The following is a 16383-nucleotide window of genomic DNA, read 5'->3' as shown; positions in this document are numbered from 1 at the left end:
GGCGAGAATGACTTACTGAATCATTGTTTATTAAGTGTGTCCACTTATCTACTTGCAACATATTCCGGACAGTCAAAAAATGTAAAAATCGTTTTTCACTGTATCACTGTTGACGCTGTGTGGACTACAAGTCTGTCCTACTCCGTTCCTCTCTTCGTCATTTCGCAGTGTAATAGTGACTCTGTCAACGCCTGTCACATCTATGACAAGTGTGTGATAATATATCCGCCTCCCCATGCGATAATTGTCTGCCTGTGTGTATTTGTCTGCGTGTGTGTGTGTGTGTGTGTGTGTGTGTGTGTGTGTGTGTGTGTGTGTGTGTGTGTGTGTGTGTGTGTGTGTGTGTGTGTGTGTGTGTGTGTGTGTGCGCGCGCGCGCGTGTGCATGTGCGTGAGTGCATCATTCTGAACCCGCCGCTAAACGGTGTGTTTGAATCGGTTCAACGTGAACGTCCACATCGCGGTTCAATAACCCGAACAAACGAAGGGAGAGGATTCCTCTTCTGTCGCAGAGGGACGGCGGAGTGGAGGAGGAGGACGAGGTCCGGGGGCTCAGCTCACATCCGGGGCGGTTTATTCTAATCACCAAGTGTCCAACCCGGAAAAAGACGGCATTCGGTCGCTTCACTTCAGTCCAGTCAGACATTGAAGGCTATCGTTGGCACTCCGATAAAGTTTCAATGAAGTGTCACCACTGCGCGGATACACTTCGATCAGACAGTGTCGGATAATGTCGTTTAAAAGGTAAGGTAAGTCATCTCTCTCCCTCGCTCTCACTGCCTGTCTCTATCTGTCTCTGTCTCTCCCTCTCTCTCTCTCTCTCTCTCTCTCTCTCCCTCTCTCTCTCTCTTAAAGGTGCGCTCCCAGCTGGTTTGACAGGTACCTTTTGAATAGGTCATTTTTCTGCAAACTGTTTAAGTCAGCTTTTTAGACAATGTTATCAATCTCAGTGGTTCCTTATGAAGAGTTTATTAGGTCTTCGTCATTGTAAGTCATTCACATTTGTTCCATTCAAACACTGCTCAAACCGAAATATAAAATGAATTACGTCATCATGCATTTGTTTTTACCTCCACAAAACGAATCGATTCACATGCTCTGTGTGTGTGTGTGTGTGTGTGTGTGTGTGTGTGGGGGGGGGGTGTGTGTGTGTGTGTGTGTGTGTGTGTGTGTGTGTGTGTGTGTGTGTGTGTGTGTGTGTGTGTGTGTGTGTGTGTGTGTGTGTGTGTGTGTGTGTGTGTCTAGTCAGACATTCAGAGCACCATAAGCTTAATGTGTAAAGACTAAGGTCTCCTCATTTTCGAGTAGGCCCTACCCAATAAGGAACTATCTTTCACATCCTTATAATCTAGTGGACGACGGCTCAAAGTATTTAACTAATTTGATCATTAATGTTAATAAATAAAGTACACAAGACTCCGGAAACAAAGAATCTGTTCGTCTTCTGAGACTTCTGACAGGACTTTACTTTGTGCTGAGTTCTGATGCTCTGATCGACACCCAATTCACATTGTGCACCAAGTGCTATGAGATCTGACACCCAATTCACATTGTGCACCGCGTGCTATGAGATCTGACACCCAATTCACATTGTGCACCGCGTGCTATGAGATCTGACACCCAATTCACATTCACATTGAGATGGGCTGAGATGCGTCCGAGCACATTGTCCCATTGTGGAGGAGGGTTATCTGGGAGGTCTGACTGGTGGTAGACTGGTTCGTACTGGGAGGTCTGTGCCGTGGTTGGACGGGAGGCACCAGGTGGACGGGAGCTTGACCAATGGGAGGGGCGCTGGGTGTGATAGAGGGAGGTGTCTGTGACTTTAAGAGTTTGGGATAATCCCATCGCCATAATATGTGTACTTGTCAACCATGGTGGACAAAGCGTTTCTATGTAGGTCAGATGTCTCGTGTAGATAGCACGGTCTTTCAAAGTATCCAATGAGTTGAGGTTGAGGCATACCTGAACTCATACAATGACCGTCTGTGTATCAGTCCGTGAGGAATCAGACCCTGAACCAGTGATTCACAGCCCGCATCGAAGCAATCAATGCGTCCCACCATCAACTCCCCTAGTCTCTCCCACTCTCTCTCTGGCCCTCTGTCTCTCTTTCTGTCTCTCTCTGTGTCTCTCTCCATCTCTCTCCATCTCTCTCTCTCTCTGAATCCAATCTCTCTCTTTGTCTCTCTTTATCTTTGTATCTCTCTCTCAATCTCTTTCTGTATCTCTCTGACTCTGTCTGTCTGTCTGTCTGTCTTTCTCTCTGTCTCTTTTCATTTCCCTCTCTCTTTCCGTTGGCCCCCCCCCCCCCCCCCTCTGGATGGTAGAATGTGTGTGTGTGCAGAACTGGAGGAGTTACTCTGTAATTTGTGTGTGTGGTGGAGAGCCGTCTCTGCCGCGGGGGCTGCCTCCTTCACGTCACACGAAAAACTGCTGAGCTCCTCTCGCTTTCGCTTTCACCCGCCTGCGTGCGAGTATGCATGAGTGTGCAAGTCTGTGTGTGTGTGTGCGTGCGTATGCATGCTTGTGTGTCTGTGTGTGTGTTTGGGTGCATTAGTGTGTCTGATTGTATGTGTGTGTGCATGAGTGTGTGCAGGGTGCATTACTGCATGGGTGTGCGTGCGTGCGCGTGTGTGTGCATGAGTATGTGATTGTGCGTGCTCGTTGGTGCATGCGCGTGTGAGTGACAGAGTAAGGGTGGTGGTGAGCGTATGGTGCACATCACGTATATCGTATCGTGTACACGACTCTGAAGGCTGGAGACCGGGCGGATCGGGGTGTATCGGGTGTCTGTCAGTGAGCCCCGGCCTGAGTCCCCTGCCTGTGTCTCTGGGGCCCGCAGTGATCGGCCCTAGCAGCAGCAGCAGCAGCAGCAGCAGCAGCATGCCGTACGTGGACCGGCTGAACCGGGTCTGTGGCTTCCTGGACCTGGAGGAGAAGGAGAACAGCAGCCGGTTCCTCAGAAGATACTTCATCCTGGACACGCAGAGCAATGTCCTGCTTTGGTACATGGACAACCCCCAGGTGCTGCACACACACACACACACACACACACACACATACACATACACATACACATATACATACATATGTCGTACACGCATAAAGGCATACCCGCATACACAGATAAACACACATATACACACACGTGTACACACGTTCATAAACATATACACACATGTGTACACAGACAATCACATGCACACACCTAAATACACACACACACAAGCACATACACATACACACATTTAAACACATATACACACACGTGTCCACACGTGTACACTCATGACCTACGGCGACACACTGACATAAACAGAAAAGAGGAAGTGAAATTGACCAATGGGATCGTTTGACCTTGGACTCTCGGACCAACGGGTGTTTGTGTTTTTGTGTGTAGAATCTGCCGAGCGGGGCGTGCTCCGTCGGCAGCCTGAAGCTCACCTACATCTCCAAGGTAAAGCTCTCCTCTAGAACCCTTCCTCCACCCTTCCTCCACCCAAATGAGCGGGTATACGCACGCCTTCTTACACGTGGGAAAACCAGACGAAAATAGAGGATTCCCTCGTTTCCCACAGCCACTGACGGGAGGCCCCTATGATTATGTCTGGGGTCCCGCCTGACGTCAGGAGCACGTTCTACGTCATGAGTCCTTTCTACGTCAGGAGCACGTTCTACGTCATGAGTCCGTTCTACCTCAGGAGCACGTTCTACGTCAGGAGCGCGTTCTACGTCAGGAGCGCGTTCTACGTCATGAGCGCGTTCTACCTCAGGAGCGCGTTCTACGTCAGGAGCGCGTTCTACGTCAGGAGCGCGTTCTACGTCAGGAGCGCGCCTGAATCGGGGTTAGGGACAGTGGAGCAGCAGGCGGGCCGGGGAACGTGATGGTGGTTCTCCTTTTGATCTCGCCCACTTATTCAGTCTCTCTCTCACGACCAGTTTGAGCGATGGCCAAGAGCTGGGATCAGGGTGTCACGAGGTCGAGGAGACGTTGGCTTTTCATTATCGTGCAATAATATTAACATCGCACTACATGCGTGTTTCAAATTTTCTGTATCTACTACTTTGTCCTTGCTCTCGGTTCAGTTCTGTATCTCCCACGGGAGCATTCGGTTCTTCACAGCAGGAAGTGCAGGACTTCATTCCCCGACTGTCCTGGGCGTTCCGTCTGATTGGTAGAAGTTAAAGGCCTCCTGAATCACTGGATCTGGGGTGTGGTATGGCGCGTTCCAGGCAACTCATAACTCGTGTTTTCACAACCTTCTACTCATGAAAGTCCCCTGCAACGGCAGTCAAACCCGTAACTCACTACCCTTGAACTCGTACCAGATCGATGTACTCCTAGTCAAAGTTTTTGACGTCAACCAAACATAAACAACAATGGCGGCCTCTATCTATAAAATCATGAATTCATTACACCTGAGATAACTTTGTTTTTGTAGATAATTGATTGGTCAGTAGGCCAACTGCTCCGGGACAGGTTAGGTTGACAGCAATAGACACTGTGGTGATACAGCGACGCTAAAACAGAGCCACTTTTGTGTCCCAGCATACCCTGGCTTTGAGCGCAACAAATCTCGCTAACCAGCTAATCGAGGTTCGTAGTGTAGCCCACAGAGCCGCAGAAGGGGTCGTCCCCTGGTCGTGACTTGCCTTGAACCCTGCCAAATCCTGAGTCCTGACTTCAAGTCGTAAGTTACGAGCTGAAAGGTGTCCCTGGAACGCAGCATTAGTTCGGGCTGGGCCATGTAGTCTGGCCCCAGTCCCAGTCCCAGTCCCAGTCCCAGTCCCAGTCCCAGTCCCAGTCCCAGTCCCAGTCCCAGTCCCAGTCCCAGTCCCAGTCTAGTGGGAGTGTCATCCCCTCGGTGAGCTCAGAGCTGGAGCTCATGTCCGCTCTGCCCGCGCTCAGAGTGGGGAGGGTCTCAGAGTGGGGGGGGTCTCAGAGTGGGGAGGGTCTCAGATTGGGGGGGGTCTCAGAGTGGGGAGGGTCTCAGAGTGGGGGGGGTCTCAGAGGGGGGAGGGTCTCAGATTGGGGGGGGTCTCAGAGGGGGGAGGGTCTCAGATTGGGGGTGGTCTCAGAGGGGGGAGGGTCTCAGAGTGGGGGGGGTCTCAGAGGGGGGAGGGTCTCAGAGTGGGGGGGGTCTCAGAGTGGGGGGGGTCTCAGAGGGGGGAGGGTCTCAGAGTGGGGGGGGGTCTCAGAGGGGGGAGGGTCTCAGATTGGGGGGGGTCTCAGAGGGGGGAGGGTCTCAGAGTGGGGAGGGTCTCAGAGGGGGGAGGGTCTCAGAGTGGGGGGGGTCTCAGAGTGGGGAGGGTCTCAGAGGGGGGAGGGTCTCAGAGTGAGGGGGGTCTCAGATTGGGGGGGGTCTCAGAGGGGGGAGGGTCTCAGAGGGGGGAGGGTCTCAGAGGGGGGAGGGTTAGGGTGGATGTCCACGTTGCTCCTCACAGATAACGACTGAATGTGCTGACAGCCAATCAGGCGCCGCCCTGGGCAGGTGATGAGAGACCGCTTGACGTCCTCTGAACCTGCCCTCCCCTCCCTCCCCTCCCTCCCTCCCTCCCCTCCCTCCCTCCCCTCCCTCCCTCCCTCCTCTCCCTCCTCTCCCTCCCCTCTCTCCCTCCTCTCCCTCCTCTCCCTCCTCTCCCCTCCCTCCCCTCCCTCCCCTCCCTCCTCTCCCTCCTCTCCCTCCCCTCCCTCCCTCCCCTCCCTCCCTCCTCTCCCTCCTCTCCCTCCCTCCCCTCCCTCCTCTCCCTCCTCTCTCCCCTCCCTCCCCTCCCTCCTCTCCCTCCCTCCTCTCCCTCCCCTCCCTCCTCTCCCTCCCCTCCCTCCCTCCTCTCCCTCCTCCCTCCTCTCCCTCCCCTCCCTCCCCTCCCTCCCTCCCTCCCTCCTCTCCCCTCCCTCCTCTCCCTCCCCTCCCTCCTCTCCCTCCTCTCCCTCCCCTCCCTCCCTCCCTCCTCTCCCTCCTCTCCCTCCCCTCCCTCCCTCCCCTCCCTCCTCTCCCCTCCCTCCCTCCTCTCCCTCCCCTCCCTCCCCTCCCTCCTCTCCCCTCCCTCCCCTCCCTCCTCTCCTCTCCCTCCCCTCCCTCCTCTCCCTCCCCTCCCTCCCCTCCCTCCCTCCCTCCCTCCCCTCCCTCCTCTCTCCCCAGGTGAACGAAGCTTCGCTGAAGCAGAAGCCGAAGACGGAGTTCTGCTTCGGTGAGTTTTATTTCGGTTTATCTGGCGGGTGGAAACGTAGTCATGCCTCGGCGGTGACGCATGACGCCCGACTGGTGCTCACTGGAATAACGCTGAGAACCGGCCCGATATATCTGACCTCCGCAGTCATCAACGCCGTCTCCCGCCGCTACTTCCTCCAGGCCAACGACGCGGTGGACATGAAGGACTGGGTGGTCGCCCTGAACCAGGCCAGCAAGATCACCGTGAGGCGCGCACACGCACACACGCACGCACACGCACACACGCACACGCACATGCACGCACACGCACGCACGCACACGCACGCACGCACGCACGCACGCACGCACGCACACACGCACACATTCGCACATGTACACATACACACACACTGACACACTCATGTATGCACACACGCACAAGGACACACATTAAAGCACACGGACACACACTGGTATTCATTCACACAAACACACACATTATTATTTACACACATGTACACACTCACACACACGCTGATAAACATAAACTGATAATCATAAACTGATAAACACACACACACGCACACACATGCTGAAAAGAATATAAAATCCTAATAAGCCATCAAAGAGCTGCTGTAATACAGCGATCATAACCAGCCTCAAGCCGGGAATCTCCATTCTTATTAGGTTATTCCCGTCCTGCTTTCCTTCTCTGAATGGGTTCAGTGCGGTCTGATCATGTAGGTCTCGACATGACAACCACCCCACGTTCACATGGCTGTGTGTGTGTGTCTGTCTGTGTGTGTGTGTGTGCGTTCAGTGGTGCGTGGATTCCATGTTCAGGCTGTCCCCAGATGTCTTAGTGTTGTTTCAGTGTTGCACATGAACCCCCCCCCCCTCTTCACCTGCACACTGTGACACAGGAAGAAAAGCTGCTTACTGGCTCTCTAACTCGCTCTCTCACTCGTTTCTCACTTCCCCTTGAGAGACCCGAGTTGGGACTCAGAGATCATGTTGTGATGATGATCCTGTTTTATGAGTGACTAGGCACTCCTTAAGCTAAATGGGTCGGAGGAAACGAGAATTGAACTAATATATAGTTTAATAAAGTGTCGGTAGGGGAGGCTAACTTGCACTAAAGGGCTTCTGGTGCAGTGAGTTACAGTACACGAGTTCACCTTCCGGGGTTTCGGGCTGTAGGCTACTCAGTCAAACCACAACAAACGGGCCTGAGTGTCAGCTCAACTCTGTCAGGTCAGCCTGCTTCCATGAGTCATCGGTGAGTTACGACACGAAGATAAGAAACCCTCAGAAGGGAAGACACCGCAGAACAGCTCACAATCCCGTGAGAAAGAGGGCTAGAATGCTAGCTCAGAGCAGATTTTATCTGGAGAAGAAGAAGCACCTTTACAGGCCAGAGTAAAGTCTATCTATGTGATCCTGAAGTTGATTATAAAGCCGTCTACGCCCCCTTCGATCGCTTGCAGGGAAGTCTTAGAAGTTTGGGCTGTTTCAAGTTGAATGGAGGTTAATCTCTTAACTGAATGAAACCAGGGATGTACTTGTTAGCTGCATGATCAACATGTCTGAACCCATCTCTGTGTGCTCAGGTCTCAGACGACAGCAGTACACTGTCGGGTCGCACCAACTCGGATTGAACTCTTGTTGTTGCTACACTGAGCCAATCAGCTCTCATCGTTCGGTCAACCTAGTCAGGGTGCTAACTGCTACTGTACTCGTTACATACAGGATGGTAGGCCAAAGTAAAAATAGATAAACGTATAAAAAAAGTGCTGAGCTCAGCCATGCTGGGTCCATCAGCCAATCGGAAGGCTGCTGACCCCTGTGAGCTGTGCAGTTGGACTCTTCCAGTCGCGTGTTGGTATCCTGTTCCTGTTTTGGATTCTCCCGTCCCCGTCAAGGGCCCTCAGGGTTATCGAAAGACACTATAGTATTACTAATCTGTCATTACTATCATTATGGTTTTGTTATTGCTTGAGATCTTCACTTTCTGCTCCTTCCCCGGCCGTGTTTGGGGTCAAAGGTCCCCAAGGGAGGTCTGCTGCCCCTGGGGTCAGAGGTCAGCGCCGTGGTCAGAGACCCCCACGCCGGCAAGAGACAGCAAGCCTACAAGACGGAGATCATAGGGGGGGTGGTCGTGCACACCCCCATTCAGGTGTGTGTGTGTGTGTGTGTGTGTGTGTGTGTGTGTGTGTGTGTGTGTGTGTGTGTGTGTGTGTGTGTGTGTGTGTGTGTGTGTGTGTGTGTGTGTGTGTGTGTGTGTGTGTGTAATTGAGTTGTGTCTCAATTACTAAGAGAAGCAAAACAAAGTTCTTAAAGTAATAATTGCATTTTTGACGATGAGGAGTTTGATGATGATGATGTTGATGACGAAGAGGAGTTGGATGATGATGACGATGATGTGTTCCAGAATGAGGGGGAGGAGGGGGACGGGCGGAGGGGGAACAGGCCAGGTGTTCTGAGGTGTGGATACTGCGTCAAACAGGGCAACGTGGTGAGTAACCCCGACACATCAGCTCTCCTGAACTGTCCACGGCACCACGGGAGTCATGTGGTTCACTGCTGGGTCCTGATTGGTCAGTAGGCGGGCTCCGAGGGTCACCTCTGCCTTTTAACAGTTCTGAATCAATGTGCTACAAATAAACGAATGGACTGCATTTATGCAGCGCTATTCTAACCAGTGGCCACTCGAAGCGCTTTACAATACTGCCTTCATTCACATTCACACACCGCGTCGGTGCCACGCAAGGCGACGGCCAGCTGGTCAGGGGGAGGTGCCCTGCTCAGGGACACCTCGGCACTCCAGCTCTCACTCACTCGTGATAGAAACAGCCGGGGTTTGAACTAGCAACCTTCCCGTTACCAGCCCACAAATCCAACATAAACAACATCGGTTTCCTTGACAACGCAAACACCATATGCTCAAAGTGCCGCAGATTAATATCATGACTTCAGCTGATTACTGATTAGGTCAATAAAACCCAACATTGTAGCGATGAAGTGACCAATATCTCCTCCTGCTGGTCCCTGTGGTACGAGAGGAGATGGGAGATGTGGTTTATTCCTGACGTCTCCCTCCTAGTCTCCCACAGTCTTTCCGAACGGAAAGTCTGGCCGCAGCTCTGATCCACTGTGACAAGAACCGCCTACCTGTCAGTAAGAGGTCTTGATTGACATGCAAGCGCAGCCAATCCAGGGCCTCACATTCGAGACTTGTAGAAAAACAGACAGTTCTGAAAAAGTCAGGAATAAACGTGACATAGTGTCAATGAACCTCCACCAGTGTGTGTGTGTGTGTGTGTGTGTGTGTGTGTGTGTGTGTGTGTGTGTGTGTGTGTGTGTGTGTGTGTGTGTGTGTGTGTGTGTGTGTGTGTGTGTGTGTGTGTGTGTGTGTGTGTGTGTGAGAGCAGAGGAAGAGCTGGAAGCGCCGGTTCTTCACCCTGGACGACAGCGCTGTCAGTTACTACAAGTGTGAGACGGTGAGGTCACACACACTGCAGGACTCTCCACCGCAATGGGAGCGCGCCGTGGCTGTGGTTCATGTGTGTGTCTGTGTGTGTGTGTGTGTGTGTGTGTGTGTGTGTGTGTGTGTGTGTGTGTGTGTGTGTGTGTGTGTGTGTGTGTGTGTGTGTGTGTGTGTCAGGACAAGGAGCCGCTCAGAGCCATTCAGCTGAGGGATGTTCAGAAGGTCCACGAATGTCTGGTCAAATCTGGGTCAGTCCTCCACCTGGAGCCCCCGTCTGTCTGTCTGTCTGTCTGTCTGTCTGTCTGTCTGTCTGTCTGTCTGTCTGTCTGACTGTATCTTTGACTGTCTGTCTGTCTGTCTGTCTGTCTGTCTGTCTGTCTGTCTGTCTGTCTGACTGACTGTATCTTTGACTGTCTGTCTGTCTGTCTGTCTGTCTGACTGTATCTTTGACTGTCTGTCTGTCTGTCTGACTGTATCTTTGACTGTCTGTCTGTCTGTCTGTCTGTCTGTCTCTCTATGTCTGTCTGTCTGTCTGTCTGTCTGACTGTATCTTTGACTGTCTGTCTGTCTGTCTGTCTGTCTGTCTGTCTCTCTATGTCTGTCTGTCTGTCTGTCTGACTGTATCTTTGACTGTCTGTCTGTCTGTCTGTCTCTCTATGTCTGTCTGTCTGTCTGTCTGTCTGTCTGTCTGTCTGTCTGTCTGTCTGTCTGACTGTATCTTTGACTGTCTCCCCCATCTCTAGTTTCCTCTCTGTCTCTGCGTGTGTTTACGGTCTCTCTTCTAACCCCTCGGGTCTGTCTGTGTTCCACTCTGGTCTCTCTTGGGGTCTGTCTGTGTTCCACTCTGGTCTCTCTTGGGGTCTGTCTGTGTTCCACTCTGGTCTCTCTTGGGGTCTGTCTGTGTTCCACTCTGGTCTCTCTTGGGGTCTGTCTGTGTTCCACTCTGGTCTCTCTTGGGGTCTGTCTGTGTTCCACTCTGGTCTCTCTTGGGGTCTGTCTGTGTTCCACTCTGGTCTCTCTTGGGGTCTGTCTGTGTCTCCGTCCTCTCCTCCGCTGTGGGGGTTATCCCAGGAGCCTGATCATGTGACTCTGGCTGTTTGCAGGGATCTTCTGCTGAGGGACAACCTGTTTGAGATCATCACCAGCAGCAGGGTCTTCTACGTGCAGGTATCCCCCCCCCCCCCCTCCACCCCCCACCCTCCAGGGTATATCACCACACTGCCTGTACCCTCCACCCCCCACCCTCCAGGGTATATCACCACACTGCCTGTACCCTCCACCCCCCACCCTCCAGGGTATATCACCGCTCTGCCTGTACCCTCCACCCCCCCCGTTGGACTGCAACACCCGTGCTCCCTCAGCCTCTCCACCTCCGTCTGAAGAGGAATTCTCATCTTGTCGGCTTTAGATATTCGTTCCACTTTCCGTCTCCTGTCCTCAAAAGGAAAACATCAAGTCCCAAATAGTTTCCGTTAAGGTTATTGTTTAGGAAGGTTGGAGAAGGGGTCAAAGGTTTTTCTGTTCTTTCTGCGGGACGCTGTGTAGAAACAGTGTAGAAAAGTGTCAGTATTGTGCGTGACCTATTTAGATATATTTCTCTCCCTATTAATATACAAGAACATTCTAATAAGTGGCCTCGCGACTATTTTTAGTTGAATAAAAGGGTTGCATTCGGCCAAGAAACCATCTGTTACCATGACAACAATAACATCCTCTGTTTCCCTCGGGCAAGCAGCTGACTGAGGTTAGACAGGGAAGAGGGGGGGCTGTGGGGGGGTGTGTGTCTGAGTGTTTGTGCGTGCATGTGTGTCTTGAGTGTGTGTGTGTGTGTTTTTTTGTCTGTTTAACTGTTTGTGTGTGTGTTATCTTGTGTGTCTGCATGTGATTGTTTTCTGCGTGTGTGCATGCACGTGTGTGTGTGTGTGTGTGTGTGTGTGTGTGTGTGTGTGTGTGTGTGTGTGTGTGTCTGTGTGCGTTCGGGCTCACCAGTGGAAAGAGGTTAGATGATGGGGATAGCTGGGGTCAGATGAGGACGGTGTGTGTCTGCGTGTTTATGTGTCTGCGTGCGTGCGTGCATGTGTGTGTGTCTAGGGTCAGATGAGGACAGTGCGTGTCTGCGCTTGTGTGTGTGCGTGCGTGAAAGTGTGTGTGTTTGTGTGGGGACAGATAAGGACAATGTGTGCGTGTGTCTGGGTGTGTGTCTGCGCGCGTGTGTGTGCGTGCGTGCATGCTTGCCTGCGTGCGTGTGTGTGGTGACGGATAAGGACAGTGTGTGTGTGTGTGTGTGTGTGTGTGCGTGTGTGTGTGTGCGTGTGTGTGCGTGCGTGCGTGTGTGCGCGTGTGTGTCTGGGTGTGTCTGCTGCAACTCATGCCTCTGGTTCCTCTGCCCTCAGACGGACTCCCCGGAGGAGATGAGGGGCTGGATCCGGGACATTGAGGGGAAGATCCTGGGCTTCAGGGGCCCCGCTCAGGTAGGCTACGCTACGCTACGCTACGCTAGGCTACGCTAAGCTAGGCTACGCTGTCTGATGGGTTAAAAATGGCCGCCTGCAATCCCAATTTAACTTCCAATTAGGAAGCGGTTGTCTTTAACTACACAACGCTGCACACAGTTCTGTTAACGTTGACGTTGTCGTGTCTCAGACCTTCATGCTCCCTCTCTCCCCTCCTCCTCCCTCTCTCCCCTCCACCTCCCTCTCCCCCTCCTCCCTCTCTCCCCCTCCTCCCTCTCTCCCCTCCTCCTCCCTCTCTCCCCCTCCTCCTCCCTCTCTCCCCTCCTCCTCCCTCTCTCCCCCTCCTCCCTCTCTCCCCTCCTCCTCACTCTCTCCCCCTCCTCCCTCCTCCTCCCTCCCTCCACCTCCCTCTCTCTCCTCCTCCCTCTCCCCCTCCTCCCGCTCTCCCCCTCCTCCCTACTCATCCCTCTCTCTCCTCCTCCCTCTCTCCCCCTCCTCCCTCTCTCCCCCTCCTCCCTCTCTCCTCCCTCCCTCTCCCTCTCTCCTCCCCCCTCTCCCCCTCCTCCCTCTCTCCCCCCCTCTCCCCCTCCTCCCTCTCTCCCCCTCCTCCCTCTCTCCTCCTCTCTCCCCCTCCTCTCTCCCCCTCCTCCTCTCTCCCCCTCCTCCTCTCTCCCCCTCCTCCTCTCTCCCCCTCCCTCCCCTCTCCCCCTCCCTCCTCTCTCCCCCTCCTCCCTCTCCCCTCCTCCTCTCTCTCTCCCCCTCCTCTCTCCCCCTCCTCCTCTCTCCCCCTCCTCCCTCTCTCCTCCCCCCTCTCCCCCTCCTCCCTCTCTCCCCCTCCTCTCTCCTCCTCCTCCTCTCTCCCCCTCCTCCCTCTCCCCCTCCTCTCCCCCTCCTCCCTCTCTCCCCCTCCTCCCCCCTCCTCCCTCTCTCCCCCTCCTCCCTCTCTCCCCCTCCTCCCTCACTCCTCCTCTCTCCCCCTCCTCCTCTCTCCCCCTCCTCTCTCCCCCTCCTCCTCTCTCCCCCTCCTCTCTCCCCCTCCTCCCTCTCTCCTCCTCTCTCTCTCCCCCTCCTCCTCTCTCCCCCTCCTCCCTCACTCCTCCTCTCTCCCCCTCCTCTCTCCCCCTCCTCCCTCTCCCCCTCCTCCCCAGGGCCCCCCCTTCCAGCGCGGCTCCTCCCTGTACCGCAGCGCCCAGGGCCCTCCCCCGGTGGACTGGAGGCCCCAGCTCATGAAGTCCTGCTCCGTGGCCCCCGGCTGGCAGCCCTGGACCCCGCTGCCCAAGCGAGGGGCCCCCGCCCTGGACCCCGACGAGGGGCCGGGCCCCTTCGGCCCCCTGACGGTCGGGCCCTCCCTCTCCTCCTCCTCCAACTCCTCCTCCTCCTCCTCCTCCAACTCCCTCTCCGCCGCCCCGCCCCCCCCCGGCCCGGCCGACGCCCCCCCGGCCCCGCCCGAGGGGGGGGTCTTCTCCCGGGCGTGGTCCAGCGGGCGGCGCCGGCACCGCTCCCAGCCGTCCGCCGGCCACGCCTTCCCCTTCAGCCTGGACGAGGACGGCATCCGCACCACCGACGTCTAGACGTCTGGACGTCTAGACGTCTGCCCCGCGCGGCAGGACTGTCTGCCCCGCGGAGGGACTATCTGCCCCCGAGCGTGACTATCTAGCTGCCCCACGCTACAGGACTATCTGCCCCAGGGCCCGTCTATCTGCCCCAGGGCCCGTCTATCTGCCCCAGGGCCCGTCTATCTGCCCCAGGGCCCGTCTATCTGCCCCAGGGCCCGTCTATCTGCCCCAGGGCGTGCGGACTGCAGGACCCTCGCACTTTTGCTGTTAATAATATCTTTGTGTTTTTGCGTGGATGAATGTGGCTTCTTCTTCTCTTTTCCTTTTAAGAATACGCCCCGACGTAGCGCTGACACTGTGACGTCAGCCTTAGTACCGGCCCCACTGTGGCCCCCTGCTGGGGCCCGGGGGCAACTGCATGTCTTTTCTTCTCTTTTCTGGTGAGTTTTGTGAGAGGAAATATCAAGGAGATGTACGACGGCGCTTTCCTCGTTTGCAGGACTGTGAAAGGGTGAGATGTTGTCTGTTTCTACACACCTTCGAGGGATACTTGAATGATATTGATCATGATTAAGAAGGTTTGCCATAAGAGATTTACATAGAATTGTAATTCCCTAGTTTTGGTGTGTGTGTGTGTGTGTGTGTGTGTGTGTGTGTGTGTGTGTGTGTGTGTGTGTGTGTGTGTGTGTGTGTGTGTGTGTGTGTGTGTGTGTGTGTGTGTGTGTGTGTGTGTGCACCCCTTTTTTTACCTTAACTGAGGCGAGGCGATGCTATTAGAAACTAAAGCCTCACCAGGTTACTGATTTGTTAGAGAATTGGAGCATCAAATAGGTCCCGGATCAGTCCTTAGGGTACGGTAGGCTACGGTCTGAGCCTAAAGCTGATTGGTTAGAGAATTGGAGCATCAAACAGGTCCCGGATCATACCTTAAGGTACGGCCTGAGCCTAAAGACTCGTCTGCCTCTGCGTGGTTCTCTACCCCCACATTGCACGAGAGCTCGTTCTGCACGTGAGATGTTTTGGTTTGCCTGGTTGTCATGGAGGCCGGTGTGACGTCACTGACCACGGACGCTCCGAGCTTCAAACCACCGCAGCAGATTTTATTGGTACTTTTATTTGTATTTTTGTATCAGCACCCGATAATGTCGGAGAAAAGACCAAGGAATAATAATCAGGGACGAACAATGAAAAGCATTCATGACAACACGTTTAGAGAGGAGAGGGAGAGGGTGTACTACACTCTCATCAGAGTAGTATAGTATCATTATAAAGTCTCAACAGAATAGTAAAGTCTCTTCAGAGTAGGCCACTACAGTCTCATCAGAGTACCGTTAGTACTTCAGTGTTAGAGGGCTTCACCACGTTGGATGTATAAATATAGCTGGATAAATGAAGTATCCACACCGAGAGGCAGCCTCCAACCCGTGGTTCTGCCTCCGAGAGACGTCTCTCATGGTAAACGTTGCGGTTCAGCACTTCCCCGCTGCGTCATTCTTTCGTTTTTAAAGTACATCAGCGTTCTGCAATCTTAAAACTCTGAACGGTACGCCTTACATTTTAAAACTTTAATGTTGTGTCATGTTACATGATTTGATTTTTTTTTAAAAGGGCACTCACAATACCGTGAGTATTAAATTGTACTTTTAAGTCGTGTTTTTGACTTTTGCTTCTTGCGAGAGGTTTTAAATGAATGGCATGAGTTATTTTCATGAAACGCCTTGTTTAAACAGAAGAATCATGACATCTAGTGGCAGAATGTCATTACGTTCATAATTTCTTTTTTTTTAACCCCCCCCCCCAAAAGTATATAATTTTCGGAGCTTCCATGTTGTACTAAATGTACTCATTCGTGTGTGTGTGTGTGTGTGTGTGTGTGTGTGTGTGTGTGTGTGTGTGTGTGTGTGTGTGTGTGTGTGTGTGTGTGTGTGTGTGTGTGTGTGTGTGTGTGTGTGTGTGTGTGTGTGTGTGTGTGTCCCCCTCCCACCCCACAACACACCCGTTGGGGATGCGTTAAAGCGAGGTCTTTCACACGTACAACGCAAATGTCCACCAAAGCGCCTTAAAGTGCGCCGTGACCTCTCCCCGCTCCGCGGGTCCGTGTGGCTGAGGCCCGGCTGGAGCTAAAGGTCTCGGCGGGGGAGGGGCGCTATAGGGGCCCGGGGCCACAGGTCTGAAAGGTCAGGCTGCGTGCCGAAGATGTGTTTTCGTACTGTTCTGTGTTTCTGATTGATAACGAGGCGAGGAGACCACGCACACACTCGTGCACGGAGCAATCGGGTAAATCACGATAAAAAAAACCCAAGTAAATCTGGTTCCAATTCAAGAGAATTCCTATGCATTGTGGGGAATTAGGCAAAAAACTCATAGGCTTCATTCCATCAGACCAGCACGATCTCCTAGGCTTTAACAGTTGAATCCTTATATGTTCATGTTTTTTTTAGATAAGGGCGCCAATTGCAGAAGGCCTTTTCCAGTGTTGGGCTTCTCTCTTTCCTTTAGAAACAGTTCAACTTAAAGCTGCGTGCTGTGGACCTAAAGGTCGCGTATGAAGAACCGCTCCGAGTGATGCCTGAGTGACGCGGTCCTCTCAGGGCTCCTGAATGTTAATATTCCCACATGAACGCTTCTCTGTTGTGCTGGCCTGCCCCTTGGCCTCAAAGGTTAGAGAAAAGTAGGCTAGGCAACACTTATGAAGTGTGCCTGTGGACTCAGTGACTTTAGTTCTGTCTCTCT

At 53.5% G+C, this 16383-nt stretch overlaps 1 protein-coding gene across 4 annotated transcripts; it reads left to right on the top strand.

The window, feature by feature from the left end:
- The first annotated feature begins 428 nt into the window (after positions 1-428).
- On the top strand, positions 429-15303 carry plekha2 (pleckstrin homology domain containing A2). 4 transcript variants are annotated; one of them, XM_060065676.1, is made up of 13 exons: positions 429-743; positions 855-878; positions 2845-3026; positions 3403-3459; positions 6146-6194; positions 6321-6418; positions 8199-8330; positions 8586-8669; positions 9586-9654; positions 9819-9889; positions 10745-10808; positions 12035-12112; positions 13243-15303. In XM_060065676.1, the coding sequence occupies exons 3-13, from the start codon at positions 2886-2888 to the stop codon at positions 13663-13665; spliced, it is 1266 nt and encodes a 421-aa protein (XP_059921659.1). In that variant the 5' UTR covers positions 429-743; positions 855-878; positions 2845-2885; the 3' UTR covers positions 13666-15303. The 4 variants fall into 4 exon arrangements, with proteins under 4 accessions (XP_059921659.1, XP_059921658.1, XP_059921657.1 ...); XM_060065675.1 differs by lacking the exon at positions 855-878 and having other exon boundaries at positions 431-748; XM_060065674.1 differs by lacking the exon at positions 855-878 and having other exon boundaries at positions 436-743.
- The last annotated feature ends 1080 nt before the right edge of the window (positions 15304-16383 follow it).

The sequence above is a fragment of the Gadus macrocephalus genome, chromosome 11, assembly GCF_031168955.1.
Source record: "Gadus macrocephalus chromosome 11, ASM3116895v1".
Taxonomy (NCBI): domain Eukaryota; kingdom Metazoa; phylum Chordata; class Actinopteri; order Gadiformes; family Gadidae; genus Gadus; species Gadus macrocephalus.
This window is presented reverse-complemented; position numbering and strand designations above follow the sequence as displayed.